At 37.6% G+C, this 19,395-nt stretch overlaps 1 protein-coding gene across 5 annotated transcripts in view; it reads right to left on the minus strand.

Annotated features, from left to right (window-relative positions):
- LOC142404403 (disks large homolog 2) overlaps positions 1-19,395 on the minus strand; it is an 800,410-nt gene that overhangs the window by 384,923 nt on the left and 396,092 nt on the right. For all 5 annotated transcript variants that reach the window (XM_075491172.1, XM_075491171.1, XM_075491174.1 and 2 more), the window contains one exon: positions 13,647-13,697. In XM_075491172.1, coding sequence (XP_075347287.1) covers positions 13,647-13,697 — 51 coding nt within the window. The remainder of the gene's footprint in view (positions 1-13,646; positions 13,698-19,395) is intronic.

Here is a 19,395-nt window from a genome sequence, read left to right on the forward strand (position 1 = left end):
ACATTAAGAAGTTGTGGGGCTGATCTCTACTGACTCTGGTCACTATTAAAATGACAGCATTTAACAACAGTCATGCTATAGCACCTGAAATATCGTGTTCCTCAGAACAAGGAGATAAAAACATTTAATTTACAAATACAGTTTTGGAAAAATGTCACCTTTTAAATTATGTACAAGTAGGTAATCAATGCCTCAAAGTTAATCTAAGACAGAGGACACAACTGGATCATTTACCTTGAACTCCTGCCTAATATAGGCTGTAGGACCTACTTAAATCATCTCTGGAGAAAAATATCACAATTCCACAATGTCTCTTCCTTGTGCAGAGCAATGACTACAAAAAGCAGACAAAAGCCAGGATAGGCCTTGCAGTTTTCCCCCTTCTTACAGAAACTGAGCACACATCTGTCTCCTCGCATTCCCTGAGAACATTTTTTTTTTAACCAAAACCGTAGCTTTAATGCCTTCTTCACTTAATGTCTTCTACTTTTCATAAAAGAAAGGAAGGATGGCAGTAAAGGATTCTATGTTGTTTCTGAGCGTTCTGTTTGCCTTGCTGATCTCTCAAAAATATGCTACATACACAGCTATGTGTCACATATATACAGTAACGTGGCTAAACCTGACCTTAACCACCAACATCCTGCTGTGTTCCTTGTCCTTCCCAAAATGTCCATTTTTGCTCTTTATCAGATTGGTTAGTGTTTGACAACCTTTTTACATTCATTAATATTCTCTCCTTCTTAGTACTTATATTATGCTCTTTTTTTTTTTTCTCTCAGCTACTGTCTTTCTTGCTGCCTAACACCCTCTTGCCTTTCTGAAAACTTTCATCCAGTCCTTCTCATTTGTCATTGCTAACCTATTAACATATTTATGTCCAGTCTCAACTTGTCTAAATTCAACATCAAACCATCAGCTCCTGTTATCTCCTTCCAGGTAGGATGAAGAGCACTCTCTTAAAGGTTATTTCTCATGTAAGTACATGTTTTCTCTAACCAAGCCACCCCTTAATTTCATCCCCAAGAAGCTAAATTCATGAAGTTTCCTGTGTCCCTCACTAAGAGGTTGTGTTTTCCAAAGTCACAGTAATCCTTAAGGCCTCCCCTAAAGGCACTTCAGTTATCAGTATCTTTTTCAAGTAGAAGCAAGCAAGATATTCCAAAAGTTTTACATATCAGGCCCCAAATCCTGTTGTATTCCACATCCCAAAACCTGTTCCACTCTGCAGTCCTCAGTTATGCACCTAAGGTCTTCACTAGACCTTTGGCTACAACACCGGACTGAAAATTTGTGTTCGGCTGATGACAAGCCAAGGAGGCCCAGGACTTTTTGCAGACTCTTTGCTTTCCAGGCAGGAATCCTTGATTTCATACACAGGCTGTATTCTCTTTCTTGACATATGACTTCAGATCTAGCCAGTTTATAATTCCTCACTGTGTTTTACCCAGCCCAGTCTGGCACTCCTTTTGCTCTGACCTACACAGATAACATGATGATTCACACTATCCCATTGACCCTTTTTAAGCACCACCACAGCGTTAGCTCTCTTTCAATACTCTGAAATTTCTTCAGTACTCAAAGATCTTTTGAAAACTCAGCATGACAGATGCAGGCACTGTTCAACTAACTCCTTTAGAAATCAGATTGGAAAATCAAGGCCCTAGCCCTTTCTCATAATTAAAGATAGTTTGGGGCTTTATTCATATAGGGTTGCATTAGACTCTAAGTCCTGGCTACATTTTGATTTATCTGATTTCCTTCCACCCAGTTAAACTAGCACTGAAGTTTCAGGAAGATCATGGTTTTCCTCAGCCTGTTTCAATAGATATTTCTCTGCTGCTGGGAGAGATGAGTAATGGCATTGTTTGGAGGTGGAAAATCAGGATAGACATTGATTTTTAACAGCTTTTGTTACTTTAGTTCAAAATTTATAGCTCTAAGCAGTTACAATTCCTTTTTACTGTACGTCTACACACACACACACACACTTGACTCACTCATTTCTCCCTCAGCCACATTATACTGAATACACCTAGAAATGTCATATTCCTTTTCTAAGCTTCCTCTCAGAGAAGCATTCCCCCCCTGCTTGAATTATAACAATAGATCTCTAGATTTCCTATGAGAAAGCTTAATATGAAATCTCTAAGCATATTCATTATAATGTTAGTTGCATAGGTATAGCATTTCTCCTTGCTTAAAAATCCAATTATGATTTCAATATTCAGTGTTTTAATTATCTTATACGTTTCTTGGCAAAAACAGGTACAAGTTCCTCACTGTGTAGTGCAGCCTTATTTCTGCTTTGGAAATATAATTAAAATATCTATTTGTTCGGTATTTATTTTATAACTACATTTGCCAATGTTTTGTATAAACTAATTCTTCATATTACATTTCTCATTCCTAAATAAATATTGGATGGACAAGTAGCTAATGCACATATTTTAGCATTTTTACAAATTCAAGGGACATTTTAAGGATATAAAATTGCTATCTGCTTTCCCATTTTTCCTAAACTTCTGTAAATTTTGCACTACTATTGAGATCCTTGATATCAATAGGGTAGGTACTTTTCCCTGTGTACTCTTCAGAGTGTACTTCAATAAGTAGGCTACTAGACTACAGATTAGGATATGTGTATTTTCATGCCATTTTTACAGCTGGCCTGCTTTTCTGTGCTTCAAGTTTTCCCACCATGAAATATGATAAAAACATTAGGTACATTATCATCACCATGATCACAGTTGAGAAAAATATTTTCACTTTAAAGCATTATTTAGCATTAGTAAAGATTAAAGTTACAAGGCTATGATTTATTCGACTGGGTTGTTTTTTCCTATATAGTTTAATTCCTGTTAACGGCAATCTATGTATTAAACTTTCACAGCTAACTGGACCTCTCTTCTGCTTTGCAGGTGAGGTATAGGAAATGTGTATTGTGCTCCAAGTGCAACCAGTTAAACTCTGCAAAATTAAAAACCACTCGAAAAAATAAATTATTCATAGAATTCAGTCACAATTCATATATCACATTAAGCTGCCTAAGGTGACTTTCAAGCCATGCTTGAGACTCACCAGCTAGGTCAAACTCTTAGGGTAAAGCAGTATCTTGCAATATAAAACATGCATGAGCAGCATACAATTGCTTTTCAACTACTTACAGCTTCAGCATACCTGCAGTTACCTTACCCATTTGACATTTAGTTGCACTTTTAAATATAGGGACAAAATATGAGAGGAAATGGTCTATACCATATAACTCCAAAGAACTTCTACATGCTACAAAGTGCACCATTGTTCCTGCAAAACTACTTTGCAAAAAAGTATACCAGATCAATTCTCAACCCTCTTTTGACAAGAAAAAGCTTTTCTTCCCTTCATAGAGTCAGAGAGAAGCTGGATGGTAGTTATAAGTAGAAGACAAATGATCTTCTGGCTGCTTCAAATATAACTGCATAAGAACAGAAAATAACTGCAATGCTGCATCCGAAGAGCAAATTAGAAATTTTTATTGTGATAACGTATTACTATGCTACGATGCGCAGCAATGACAGTTGTGGAATTCGGTCTGGGTAAGACAGCAGATTATTTCCTCCTTTTTTTCCCTCCTTATTATTCTCCGTCTTTGCAGTGCCGTTCCCTACTCAAGTGGTATACTGATTCCTCAAGGTTGAGTGGCCCTAATTTATGCATTACAATTGATTCTAAATTAATAAAAAAATGAAAGGCAATTTTCTGCAATGCAAAACATTGCTTTTTCTGAAGACACAAATCCAGCACATCAAAGATGCCTTTTAAAAAGTTCTGCCTCAAAAATGACCATCTTTGCTGCAAGATGATTACTATCATCTCCAGAATGATTCATTTTCTACCAGTAAATTGAGGTTCATCCTTCTCATTTATTTAAATGTACGTATCATTTTAAATCTATATATTATTTGCCAATGCCAATTGCAAAACTAAGTGAAAACTGAGTTGAACCACTGCTTTGTAGCTCCTTAGTTTGTCATATTTTTTTTCTGCTCTGCTTTCTCAATCTTTCTGCAAAAGATTCCTACATACTTTCTTGGAAAAGTCAGCATCTCAAACATACATATTAGTCCTTTTCAGCATATACATACCCTCCTATTAGTGCTCCAGAACCTTTTATTCAGAACTGGTATGTTTATTTGGAAGTCACACTTGCAGCTCTGCTCATTAGTGACTAGTGCTGATTGATTTGAAGTATAGCAGGGTGGGACACCTCAGGTTTGCTTGGATTGATTTCTACTAGTAGGCTTTTTATGCCAGTTTGGAAAAGCTGAACGGCGTGGAGCAGAATACCCATTTGTTTGCACTTCCTGAAAACAGGGACACTGTCTGAGCGCTCAGAACACCCCTAAATCTGTGCTAAACTCAAGGATTTATTCCTGAAAAATTATTTCCAGGCAAAATTATTGTCTAATAACAGCAGAAATGCTAAGCTGGAGGGAAAAGATCTGCTTTCCTCCATCAGCCTAGAGGACTAGGATACAGCTCCAAAAGGCTCCCCTGTTTCAGGGTGCAAAGAATTTTTTTCATTAGACTAACATCATCTACTGCACACTTAAGTATTCCTTTCAGAAACTGCAATATTCTGGAAGTTTAACTCTGTAGAAGTCTCAGCTAGCCACTGCGATTGGCATCTGCAGAGGGAGTTTCGCTCCGCCTATATTACGCTGTTATCCGGGGATGGCACAAACCACCCCTGTGATGCTTTCTGCTCTCCTTTCACTACCAAGGCAGCTTCACAACCAGCCTGCGTGGGAGTGAGATAAAGCTTGGACTTCGTCAGCTAAAGATAATAGAGTAAATAAGCTGGAAGGCCACATCCTAAAGAGCTACATCTAAAAGTAAAGGCAATTTTCATGTAAAGCGGTAAATAATACAAAAAAGCAGCAGAATTACTCACTGCAAACTACCTGGTGAGAGTAAGTGTGTTAGGAAATGAGAGAAAGGCAATAAATGAGTGATATTACCTGAAAAATAAAATGTCAATATAATAATAATTTAAAAGAAACAGCAGCAGAACGCTGGCTCTAGGCAGCTATGACTTGCATGAAATGTCACCTAATAGGTAACTCGAGGTCTCAGTGATCTTGGCAAAGTTAAAGGGATAACTTTCAAGTCAAGACGAACATGAATAATTCTTTTACCTGTACTCACATAGGTAGCTTTTGAACTCTTAAATAAATGCTGCTTAGCTTTTCAACTTTTCTTCATTTTTGATATGGGATATACGTCATTACCACTACTGGGGAATTTTTTCCTGCAGCTGATTTTTTAATTAGTTTCTGTCACTTTCAGAATACTTTCTAGTATTGTGTTAATGCCTTCTTTCTAGTATCTGTATTTTCTACAGACATGCTCTCCCTGAACAAATTCCCTGTGAGTTTTCAATGCAGAGAGTTTAAGTAACTTCGGGCTTGCAATTCAATATATTGGAGAATGAAATTTCTTTTACTCTTTTGGGAACAAAATGGCTCAATGTGTCGAGTGACTCTTATTAAATTTAAAAAAAATATATCAAACTATCTCCAATTTTCTTCTTCTGCTTGAGCATTCTTCAAAGGTTCAAATTATTTTGAAAATGGTAAAATACCACAGTGAGCTTTCATAACAGAATATTCTGTGATATAAAGTTTCTCACACAACAGGAAAACTCTCATAATCTTCTCTGGACCTGAGGACTCATTGAAACAAATTGTGAACCCCTCATCTAAAGAAATACCCAGAAACCACTGTATGAATTACTAAACCCAGTGAATACAAAGACCTTCAAAAATAAATATACAAATGAATAAAAGCCTAATTCATAGTCATAAAAATATTCTTTGCCTTGGAAAGCTTGAATCATCAAGTGTAAATCCAAACCGTGTATTTTTTTCTATCTGATATATAAAGCTAGCACACATGTGTGGAAAGGGACATCCTTCACTGAGATAATGCCCTCAGAGGAGTTTAAATGGCATCGCAGTGATAAGTCCAAGGAAATACACTATTCTGATTTAACTGAGCTAGCATCCATGCAATGTTTTTTCAGACACTCAGATTTAAAAGCAAGATTCTAAGATAACAATATGAAAATGTGAATTTCTTTGATAGGCACCCAGAGGGAGCTAAATGTATAGTATTATTTCAGCTTCTTTTCCTAATCACAGCGTAGCTATAAACTGTAGCATTAATTAAGCAAAATTAAATATTTTCCCTAGTCACTTATAGCCTTTTCCCCTCCTTTGTCTCCCCTTTCATGGCTTTGCAGCTTTTCTTTTGTGACTATTGGGATGAGAACTGCTGCCACTCCACAGCTGGGAAAGGATGCACCCTCTGCACAGCTGTAGCAATGATGAAATATAGGGCAAGTCTTCCTTAGAAACAGAGGCTCAATAGAAAGCCATGTGCTTTTTTAGCACTTGCCCTGGATAACTCAAATTTTTCCTGCAGTGCATATTCTGAAGCAGTCCAGATCATCCCTATCTGGAGAGGACAACATTCAATAGACTAGTCCCCCTAGTCCTATCACTACTTTTGGGAAAACTGTGGGCAACTCAACAGTTGTACCTCACCGCACTCCCAACTTGTAGTAATGCAATTGTTAACAGCAATAACAATAAATAAAAACATTTTGTTCACACCTCTAAGAGGGATATAATATTAACAGCTGTTCCTTCACTTCTCCAGCCAATAGTCTTCAGTAAAACAGTTATGTGGGTTTATTGAGTTTCCAATCCCAGACACTGAATGTGGAGAACGACAGCTAACAACACCAGGCAGGAGCTTCTGCCCCTCAAAAGGCACAGCCCTCCCTCTCCCGGCTCTTCTGCCTTTCCACGCAGACTCCAGACTGGCATGTTTTGTACCTTTACCAAGAACAGGTGGAACAGGCCCCCACAAGACAAGCACAGCTCTACAACCGGGAATAGTTTCAGCATAATGACTCTCTAAGAGAATAAGAACAAAGAACAAAGTTTTCCAGTGATTAGTTATATTTTGGGTGCCAAATTAGGGCTGCTCTGAGGTGACAGAAAGTCACATGCTTTGGGTGAGTAATGTTACAAAAAAAATCAGGCTGTTCCAAGGAATCTTAATTTAGGTCATTGAACTAAAGCAACCAAATACTGCAGTTGCTTTGGAAAATGTTGGCCCGGTATTTCAGTGCCACATTAGCAGGGCTGCACACCAGGCTCCTTCCGCTCCTTTCATCAGCTCGCTCTTGCACAACCTAAGGTCAAAGCAAACTCTGGTACGGCACAAGAGACAAAAGGAGAACACAGACCTTGCTTAAGCCGTTGCATCCAGAGGCCAGAGAGTCTGCCCTTTCCAGTGCTTACAACCTCTCGGAAGGTAAACAACAGCCACTGACACAACCACCTAGCAGCAGCGTAATCTTTTGTTAACTCTAAACTAAGCCATGTGATTGGAACTAGAACAAGAGAATTTCCTGCACAGTGATGGCATGCACTATGCCTGTATTTTCAAGGATCTTTCTGAATTTCTTTTTTCAATTTACCAAACTTTCTGTTACACATACACAGACAAATACACTGCAAAGACTGTGTGGATACCCAAGAGATCAGTTTTTCAAATTGTCTGCCCAACAATAAAAAAGATGGGATCACATTTTCTATTTGCTGATAACTCAGCTCCATACATAGATACTTCTGCCTCTTCTTGTAGGCAGACTGTGCTGACCCCTTCCAGGAAAAGATTCCTGTGGGTGAGCTTTATTGCAATAAACACCCATAGATCACTATTCTACTATAAACCTGATATAAACTAGTCAATAAGAAGGATTCCGCCTCTGAATTATAATTTATTTCAGTCTGAGTCTGCAAGAATAACTACTGCTTGCTCTCACTTAGGAAGCAGGCAGAGCCAAGCAAAGAAGAAATGTAATAAGGGCACCCAGTCAGAAAGCTCTCAACAGTGAAGAAAACACCTACAGTTTTGCAGAAATAAACACTCAGAGAGCAATGTTGCTTCTGGAGGAGCTTGGCAGCTACCTGAGGGACACTCGCTTTAAAAGATTTACTTTCTCCTGTTGGAAGGTGTCAGACCACTCCACTGGAGCCGTTGATGGTTGGATATTGATTTGTACACTCTGGGTTCTCAAAAGGAATCTGTCTATGGCATAAGGTTTTAAATTTTGAAAATACCTTTTCCTCGTGGCCATTTCTTGACCACTCCCTTCCACTCTGTTATTTCTGAACCACATAAAGAAGGGCTTTCCTGGCACTGCGTTGTCCTACAATCTCATTCCTGAGAGGTCAAAGTGTGCTGATGCATGAACAACTGGTGCCTAACACCTTAAAAAAAGGCAGAAAGCAGATACACTACTGACTAATAGTGAAAACCTTATTTCCCAGGCATACAAGCAAACAGTGATCTTGGTGGATGAAAAGCTGGACGTGAGATGGCAGTGTGCGCTCGCAGCCCAGAAGGCCAACCGTACCCTGGGCTGCATTAAAGGAAGCATGGCCAGCAGGTCGAGGGAGGTGATTCTGCCACTCTGCTCTGGTGAGACCCTCCCTGCAGTACTGCGTCCAGCTCTGGAACCCTCAGCATAGAAAAGACATGGAGCTGTTGGAGCGGGTCCAGAGGAGGGCCATGAAAATGATCTGAGGGCTGGAGCACCTCTGCTATGAGGAAAGGCTGAGAGAGTTGGGGTTGTTCAGCCTGGAGAAGAGAAGGCTGCGGGGAGACCTTATAGCAGCCTTCCACTACTTAAAGTGGTCCTATAGGAAAGGTGGGGACAGACTTTTTAGTAGGGCCTGTTGCAATAGGACAATGGGTGATGGTTTTAAACTAAAAGAGGGTAGATTCAGACTAGATAGAAGGAAGAAATTTTTTACAATGAGGGTGGTGAAGCACTGGCACAGGTTGCCCAGAGAGGTGGTAGATGCCCCATCCCTGGAAACATTCAAGGCCAGGTTGGACGGGGCTCTGAGCAACCTGATCTAGTTGAAGATGTCCCTGCTCATTGCAGGGGGGTTGGACTAGATGACCTTTACAGGTCCCTTCCAACCCAAACTATTCTATGATTCTACGATTCTACAGTCCTATGATTCTATGATTCTATGATCTCTGCCAAAACAAACTAGATAGATAGATAGATATAAAAAATAAGACTGAGTGACATTAAAATCCTGTGTCATTGAATACAATCCAATTCCCACTGCTCTTCAGCATTCAGTGGAATGCCTCTCTTTATATTTTTGCAAACCTCTGCATTTCACAAAGGAAATCAGTGATGAAAACAGCATAATTAATAGTAGAGTAGTAATTATCTCTTAGGTTTACAAGGTACCAAAGTAAATAAAAGCCCAGGCCTGAAATAAATTCCTTACTCTACGAAAATGCATGAGGATTGCTTTTTCCACTGTTTCCTCAGGATTTTTATATTTTACCCTTTAAGTTTGCTTATGATTACAGTTTTAGCTTTTCTAGTTGAGATTTGAATAGACTCTTGAATTTGGTGGAAATGTGGAAATCCAACCTTTTAGAGAACAGTAATCTTGAACTAGAAAAATGAAATCTTCTCATGGCACTTGATGTCACTGAAACATCAGGATACAGAATAAAATTTATCGGAATTTTCACAGCACACTCCCAAATGATAAATCATTATTGCGAATTTACTCTTTTGGAATATCTTTAACCTGATTTTCTAAGGACATAATTGTGCTGTGTGAGCATCCATGCCTGTGTCTCCTTCAGCTGTAGTAAGCCCAACAGCCAGTTGCAACCAAATCTGAAAAAGTGAGGAGGAAACAAAACAGTAAGTTCCTAAAAACTGTAAAATGATATGGTCCCCCCACTGCAGGGACATTCTGCAGTGTAACCTGAAGTGTTATCATAGGCCAGAGAACCCACAGGAGTATAAAAGAAAAAGAAATAGAGACATTTCATGTGTCTACCTTGGGAAAATTCTCAGTCAGAGCTCGACCTGTTCAGATACCAAAGTCAGTCAATCTCATGATGTAAATGCACTGGGAACTAGATGTCTTTAGTTCCAGCGTTGATAGGATTTAATTTTTCTAAACAGCCTATTCCACAAAAAGTAATATAATTTTACTTTTATACAGATACAGAATGAAAATGCGTGCTGAAGCATCAAAAGATTCTCTGAAAACAGCTTTATTAACCATAACTGCCCTCTTTTTCTCTAACATCTAAAGAACAGGCACGTTTAGATGAGCAAAAAAGTACTGAGATCTGAACTCAGATGTTGAACTCGGCATGAATCCAACATGAATCAGTAAGTGACCCACTCTTTGTCTTTACTCTTTTTCAAGGTAACTATTAATATTGGCTGATATTCCATCAACTTCTATTAAAACCCTCTCTTCAGCCTATGTCTCCAAGCACAGTGCTGTACCAAGGAGTCAATCAATTAAAACTTTCCTCCAGCTTAGAGAAGTTAGGCTAGGCTTTGTCACAGAGTCTATTCTGTTATCTCTTACACTGACCACTGATCTACAAGTGCAAATCGGTCTCTTGATAGCGCTGGATACATTTTTCAAGTCCTGCAGTAATGGAAGACTAACATCACTGCACTAATATGAGTCATTTTATGTAGAGTTTCCTTTTATGGTGTCTTTAATATTCAAGCTAGAGCAAGGTAATGGCTTATTTTAAGGAATTTTGTCTAAGTGTGCATTTGGGCATTGTAGTTTATTACAAATTGCCAAGTCTTAGTCTACACTTGGATCTGCATTTTATGCCTGTAAGTTAGCAGAGAAACTCACACATTCTCTGAAGTAGTTGAAGGAATTAAAACTGTCTTTAAAAAAAAAAAAAAAGGAAGAGAATTTGTTTGATTTCTCTTCACTGTGTAATTGTGTTACTCAAGTAGGGTCTTATGAGAGCTCTAAATGAGGATCACTTATTAACAGTGATCCTCTTGGGCTCAGGGATTGGTGATGGTACCTGATAAGTAGCTGGCACAACTGAAGAAGAGTAAAAGGATAAGAGTGTGCCACTAAGGAGGGGGCTGGCAGAGGTGTACTTATAACTTCCTTAACTCCTGGAACAGCACTGATGACAGCTTTAAGGTGGATCTGCCTCAAATTCATCATCTTTGTGAGCTCTCACTGAAGCCTTTTAAGCTCCAAACCCCAAGTCTTGTTAAACTGTAAACTAGGACCCAACATTTTAAATAGAAACAACTGAACAACATTATGTCAAAGAGCAAAAATAAAAAAGCTTTTTTCAGAATCCTTGCAGTCATTTCTTGGTACACCAGCTGGGCCCCAGGCAGCTCAGGGACACTCAGCAAGCTCTGCACTGTCCATCCTCCCGGTCCCTTAGCAGGGTTTCCTTTTGGCATTTTTAAGACCCTGCTGATCTGCTCCACAGCTCCACACGGGAAGCATTCTGCCAACATGTACACAGTGGTCCTATGTTACCCGAAGGGATGGAGCCATCTCTTCATCCTGGGGCAAGGATCATACCTAAGCCAGTAACTGTCTTCAGGAATACATCCCACAAATTCATGTCACCTATGGATGAAGGTGAGCTCCTACAATTAAATTAATGGTGTCCTTGCCGGGTCTATAGAGACTGGGAGATGCCCTGAAGTATTCAATCATTTACCACCTTCCCTTTCATTCTGCTATAAAAAAAAAGCAGGAAAGAGTGCAAAAGCCCTAACAGACCTTCAACCAATTTATCTTTTACATTGTAAAATCCTTTAAATTATATGGACTATTTCAAAATGTGGATAAATGTCATGAAGAAGATATCTGATTGTTTTGGGGATGCAGAATTCTGTAACCTGGATAACTGGACTAAAATGGAAAGTTTATTACCAGCTGTTTGATATGGGCAAACTACATTTTTATCTCTCAACAGCAGCAACCTTAATACATTTTGCAGCTTTGCCATTAAATACAGAGAGATGATTTTCCATCTAATTTCTAAAAGCAGTTTTGTGGAAGAAAATGGGTAATCAACATGGAGAATGTCTTTCTTCTGAAAATGCTTTTAGTCTAACATAAATGACAGCTATTTAAAGGCAATCACTTGTGTTTTATATCTCGCACAAAAACCAGCAGACACAGTACCCTGCCTTTGAGACAAAACACTGATACATGTGACAGAACATTTCAAGCAGTAATAATCAGAAGCTACAGATTCAGCCGCATCCAGAAAACAACTGAAATATCCTCCATTAAAACCTGTAGCTTTTTTTGCTATTGTTGATCAGTCTTTAACTGACATTATGTGGCATTATATTATGAATAACTAATTATCTGCATCAGACAGGTACAGGAGATGCAAATCACATTCGTTCTGCAGCATGTACACTGATAACTTACACATCTATTAAAAATAAAGTGGTTTTCAAAATATCACCCAGGAGGCATGCGTTCTGTTCAGTGACCTTTGGAAACTCTAGTCCAATGAATAACTAGTGATCCGCAAATAAGTTGAGAGGCAGTAGATAAAAAGTGCCTATAACCTTATACGTTATCTGTTATGAGGATGGCTATGGTAAAAAGATATATTGCTCTTTCATAATTTGCCTGAGAGAGCAAATCAATGAGAACATAAACTTGTATCCCTTTAAGTTGAATGGTTATGAAATTCATTATCCTGGACAATTAAAAATATAACATGCAGAAAAAGTGCAATGAATTCTATACTCTAAGTATCTAATTTAATGGTAGTTTGCTACCTTACAGGCATTTGTTCATATGGCGTCACTCACATCTTGGTAAATCCGGCCTTGCATTCAAACTTTTTATGTAGAAAGAAGCCTAACCGTGTTTGCTTCAAGATGATAAAACTTCATATTACCAGAATGTTGGTAGAATATTGAAGGAATTCAGCAAGGACAATCTTGCATCCATTAGCAATCTTTGTACGGACTATGATACATGACAAAGCTTAGACTTTCTTTCTCACAAAATATGCAGCCCATCTGGTCTTGATCTTGTGGCAAAGAAAGTCCACAGTCTAGAGAAAACAGTTACACAACCAAAAGGCAAGGAAAACCCACCAAATCCAGGAAGATACGATGCAGCACAAATTTTAAATAACTCTCTTTTTTTTTGTGCTACTTTTAAACAACACTGCCAACAAGTCTTCACTGCCAGCCCTGATTATAGCTCATGCAATTCAGACTTGCATAAACATATCTTTTACACATAGATACGGTCTACAGCTTTTTTATAGTCACTTGAACATTAAAAACACTTTTGAGATTTTTGTTTTCTTGTATAAGACTATGTCTTCTATTATCATGCACACACGCAAGGAAATCAAGGAGGTTAAAAGAGAAAAGATTCCGCAATTCCAGTTCACAAGCTAAAAAAGAGTTACCAAGTCACACAGGCGCTTCCCAAAAATCAAATGTCTAGTCAAGCACTGACAAGGTTATGGGGAAGAAAAGCATTCTGGATACTGGTCTGCAAGTAGCTACACCTGAAACTTCTTAAAAACATGAAAGGCTTACCCTGTTGTAGCACTCACATTTTCATAGTTCAGAATAAAGAGTGGGCATCTTTATTCAAAATATAAATAATTTTATTCTTAACCGCTTTTAATTTAATGAGTAATTGCATTATTATATTACAAGTTATATTTTTTCCTGTAAGAGAAGAATAAATTATACTTACCCTCTCCAAAGTAATTTCTTCAAATTCATATTCAATTTCTGTTCCATTGACCTAAAGAAAATAAAATCAGAAAATTACTTAAATGAACATGGAAGGTAATTTTGTAGGGATACTGTACAGGTATCCCAGTATGATCTGTTTACTGAAGCACATTTTTCAACATATAGGTGAGGCTATCTATATTATAGCCTGCTTAGCTCCCCTTTGTGTTGAATGGCATGTAATCAAGCCTATAAACTTGAAAGCAGTAAAAGTTCAGTATGTAAAACACTGAAATAATGGATAACTAAGTCACATAATATGACTGATATTTGATATAGTGTGTTCGTGGACTTTGTGCAAATGTTTAAATAGTTTCCAAGGTAATAGTTTCATGTTAAAGATAGAAGACCTGTTTCTAAAAATTATGCTCACAAACGAAAGAAAGATTAATTATTCATTGCCTTACAAGCTCCAATTTACTTTGCAATACAAAAGCAGACAGGAAATTCATAGCACTTATGTAAAAATCACTCACTGATACATATACTGAAATTCATCTTGTTTACTATATTAACCTAGGGCAAGAACATGACAGAGGACCTTTGCAGTAGACAGCTAAACGGCAAAAAGGCACGGAATGTTAATGTAATTCTTACGCTGAGTTTCAGTGTCAAAATAAATTAAGCTACAAAATGTAGAGCACCAAAATGGATTGCACTGGACAAGAAATCTATCAGCTGAAGACATGACACTGATTTAAGCAGTATTCTGAAACCTTGTTCCAGTATCACATGGATTTTTTCTGTCCCTCTAGGCAACTCACTTAACATCCCTTTCTTAGTTTCCTTATTTCTTAAATGGGTAGAGTACTGCATCTGAGAAAGCTACAAAAGCTGACTGTATTGTAAGTAAACTGCAGACTAATGAAAATAGTTCTATGATTAAAATCTCAGAAGAATTGAAAAGTGTCCCTTAGCTACAGCTGGTCAACAATTTTTTGATTTGGCCAGAATAAATTGATTAATCAAAAACAATAGATATTGCCCATGGTTCATGCCATTTTAGTTTTTGTGATGATAGGATATTTCGTGGAAAATAGTTTTGCTTTAGTGTTTTACTTAATTTATACTTAATGAAAAAAAAAATATATTGTAAGAGCAAAACTGAAGTGAAGCATTAGTATTGACTTAATCTTGCAGGAACAAATTTTTTATTTCTCAGAACAAGAACATTTATTACTCTTCCCCACTCCCAGCTGCCAGTTTTCTATGTTAGCTTTCTAACTGCAATCAGAAAACACTGTACACAAATTATTCTTTATCTAGTCAAACACCTTTCAAATGTAATTAGGTACTTCTCTTGTGAATAGTATAACCAGGTACATGTATCTACCAAACAAAAGCTTCCTATAAAAGCCACCAACTATTTAATTTGTCTGCAATTCAAGATCTGATAAACCATAAAATCAGTAATAGAAATACAACCCCCAGAATCTGTGTTCAAAAGGAAAGAGGGAGAGGGAGAAAAGTCCAAACAAATAACCCATGCTTAACAATGAAATGAAAACACAGCATCAGTGAATAAAATATTTAATACATATATAATATTTGTATTTTTTACATTATTACAATCTGCTAATCACATTACACTACACTAACACCAAATATGAACAAAAATTTTACTATAGGATATTTTCCTGTTCTATGTTATCACTTTAATGCTTTCTGCATAGACTCTTTTATTAATATAAGTAACTTCCTAGGGTTGAACAGCTTTATAGCTATTCCATTTTTTGTCCTTTCTTGTCTAATGATAATGAAATCAAAGCTATCTATATGTCTCTGTTTTCATGAACTTCTCTTTTATCTTAGGTTGGTGGATAGCTCTGATCTATGTCTTCAATTCCTCAGTCTTGCTCTATAAAGCTGTCTTTGCTTCACTGCTTATAATCACTTTTCCTTTGCATTAAAAACTCGTTAGTGCAGCAAAATGGGAAGAAGAGGGACATGAGAAGTGAGCAACCTCTGTATAAAGATGAAAGGAGAAAACACAAGCTGAATACTCAATTTGTATTTGCACACAAACAATATCTTGATTACGATCATCTGAGGGGTTCCTTTTACCATCCATCACGATTCCAAAAAGCTCTTCAGTTCAAATTGCATTAATCGTAGCAGAGATCCATTATCAGGTTCCATGGCCAGCAGGGGTGATATGAATTAAAAAGCTGATCTTGATCCAACTCCTTTTGTTATTTAAGCATATATATCTACATATGCAATTCACTGCCCTGTTTTTCCTGCTGGTTGCTCAGAAGACCAATGCAGTTATTTCATAAAGGATCTAATAAGATATCGCACCTACCTGAGGCAGGTGGAATGATGATGTATGCAGTACCATTCATTGCTAGCACCATTTTATTTCATATTTAGACTCTCTGGCTGCACCTACACTGCTAAATTAGAGTCAATTTTCAGCCAAGTCTCAGTGCTTAAGGCTGTTTCTGTCTGGAGCCTGCTGGAAACAAATAGCCAAGGAGTGAGCCAACAGTTAAGCAGGAGGAGAATCATGGCTCCAGCACTGGAACTGGCTTGTCGGTCCTCTCATTTAGCAGCATACGGACATACCCTCTGTTTTTGTCCATTTTAACTTGACAGTCTCTGGCCTGACAAACTGTCTGAACCTGAACCTAAACAGGCTGTCTGAACGTGCAACTTCCATTTCTTGCAAGTAGTGAGAACCTGTTCTGATATCTCTCTTTACATGAGTTTTCTGAGTTCTGCTTTTATATTGGATTGCAGCAGGAACACAAAGCAAAATTTACTATGGCCTGTATGATTTTAAATAGCCATGAAAAAGTCCAAACCTTTTCATATAGTTTTCATACAATGCCAAAGAAATCATCAGCATTTCCAAGTCGATTTGGGAATATTCTTTCATATCATTCAGATGTGGAAGGTTGACAACAGATATTTTTAATCTCTACTAAATGTTTATATTTATAATGCTGAAATGTAAGGTAGTCATCTAGCTCTCTTTATACTCAGTGAAAAGAAACAGGCACTTCTAGGTCTTAACTAATTTCATCCTACACTAGAAATCTCAGCTAGGTTAGATGAAGTTGCCCCTGAGGTTTCCTTTCACTGAGTACAAACAGAGTCTAAAAACGATGTGTAAAGTTTGGTGAGCACTTGCCTGAAATCTGTTTCCTCTGCGTTACTCCTAACTCTAGACTGGTAACAAAGTTCTGCTTAAGGGATGCCATACGTCTTTCATAATTATATGCCAATGAAAGGCCAGATCTCTGGTTTAGCAGCTTTTCTGATTGCTTTTTTGGGCTTGTCTGCACCTGTAACTGGCAGCATATGCACAGCATGATATCCAGCACCTGCTCCCACAAGCCCAACTGATTAGGATGTCCACAAGGAACAATTCAGTCTCTCCCCTTCTCCAAAAGCTCAAAGCCAAGATACATTGCTGTTGGCTTCCCTCTCTGATTCGGGACACTGATGTCCCCTCTTCAGAGAAAGGGTACTCAACAACACCTGTGACAGTAACAGGCCCAGAGGACTCTGGCAGAAGTGGGTAAGAAGTGCACAAGATGAGGTCCATGGGAGGACATAGTAAACCACGTCCCTGCTTCAAGGCACAGAGTCTGGAATCAAAATGTGTCTCATTCAGGAACATGCTTTATTTCCAGCAGAATAAAAAAGGTACTGTTGACCAGGACAAAATACTAAGTGCTACACAAGGAACAGGTCCGCATGAAAACTTTAGATAACTTTGAGGGCCTTTGATGCCCTGTTGTTCAGGAACAGCACCACCAAAATACACTTCTGATGCAAGAAGGCTTCTCAGTCTCCTGACCTTACATATGTTCATGATCCAGAGTGTGATGAACTTACAGCCCCTGTAGAATAAGTTACCATAACTCAATTCCCAATGTTTAAAGCAACTACTCGCAAAAGCACGGTAACAGTTGCCTTTCATTTACAGCTGCACCTGTTATACTGAAGGACTCTCTCAAACTTTTGACAATAAAACATCTTTAAGAAAGAGATTTCATGTATGGTAACTATCTAGATTCTAGCATGCAAGAGAGATTTCCTGGTGAAGTTCTAATCACTACTAGAGGTCACTTATCTTTTTAAGAAGAAAGCACTAGTCATTTTCAGATGACATTTTCTTTCAGGAGAATGAGAAATAAAGAACAGGTAAAAAGAGCTTTTTATATACTATTTTGTGAAAAACCTGAAATAAAGCCAGCACACAGAACACCAAAATAAGGACCTGACAAACTCAGATTTGTTTGTTCCTTTACAAGAAGTATTTTACTCTGACTTTCCAGGAATTTTCTCTTGTTTGGTGCAGTTTAAGGATGTCATAAGCAGCTGAAGTAGTCCCTTAATGAAAACCAGTTCTACAGATTATGATAGATTCCCAAAATCTTTGAGGATAACATTCTGTTGGGTTTTTAATTTCAACACACTCTGTCACTTTGTTAAGACTTTTATAGATAAGTTTTTTCTCATAATAATAATTATACTCTTTTTATACTTCTGCAATTATTTGATGTGATAGACCTGTTTACACTCAAACAAATAAGCGATGCCTCATTCTTTCTTGCTATACTTCTACACATCTACCACTGCATCCACCCACTCAATAAGATAAAGATGTCATCATATGAATTTAATGATAAGAACTCTATTACAATAGTGGCAACAGCATCAAAACACTGACAATTTATATGACTGTAATATTTCGAGACCACTGCACCTATTATTTCTAATAAAATTGAAGTCATTAGAGCTGTTTGTTATATTTAGTCTTATTTCCAAGAACATTGTTTTGCCCCAAAATTACAACATCTGTAGAGTTTTATTACAAACAAAACCACTTTTAATTATATTTAATTGGATATTGTTTTTCAGCTGTCTTCATGAAAGAAGACTGCTTCTTCTACTTTTATTATCATATACATAGGAAGATAACGACCCTGCCATTGATTTTCACTCAATATGCAAATTTGATTCTTTTGGCTGTATGGTTTCACCAGTTGCCTCACCACCCAAATCTCACTAGAACACAGAATTGCCAAATTCTTGTACAAGTAACCCTAGTTTGTCCTTTAAAAGTTTCCAATTTGCTGCATAATTAAGACAGTCCACTTTACATTTCAGAAACATCAAGGCCATTTGGGTAATTTAACAAGTATAAGATTTAAATAGCCTTTCGTGATTTCTGTTTCTCAGCAAGACCAGAGAGCAATCTTTATTTAGCCCTTTGCCATCTACAGATTTAGGTTATTTCTTCATTAATGGTAAAAGCTTCCTTATTGTTTTCAAGAAACCTGCTGATGTCCTTTTGATATTGTTTTCCAAGAGCATTAAAAGTTTCCTTTCTCACTGTATATAAACATACAGAAAGCAGTCTCCTGTGTTGTCTGATTTCAAATATGGTGATTTTGTGTTTTCAAATTGTCCTAAAGAGGCTGCCAGAAAGTTTTTCATGCTACTATTCTTTATCTAAGTGAGCGAGTGCATTTTATGGGCTTTTTACACAAGATACACCACATCTATTTTTAATCACAGTGCATAACTAAGCCCACTTCCTTCTTTTCACCCATATTTCCTTTAGGAGACAAGGAAAATATGTTAAGCTCGTTGCATGAAAATTTACCATAAAACTTTCTTGTCATAATATGACTGTTCTGGTGTGAAGAATGAAGAGTGAAAGACCATATGGTTTTGAAATAAATTTATAC

Source organism: Mycteria americana, chromosome 1 (assembly GCF_035582795.1).
Source record: "Mycteria americana isolate JAX WOST 10 ecotype Jacksonville Zoo and Gardens chromosome 1, USCA_MyAme_1.0, whole genome shotgun sequence".
Lineage (NCBI taxonomy): Eukaryota > Metazoa > Chordata > Aves > Ciconiiformes > Ciconiidae > Mycteria > Mycteria americana.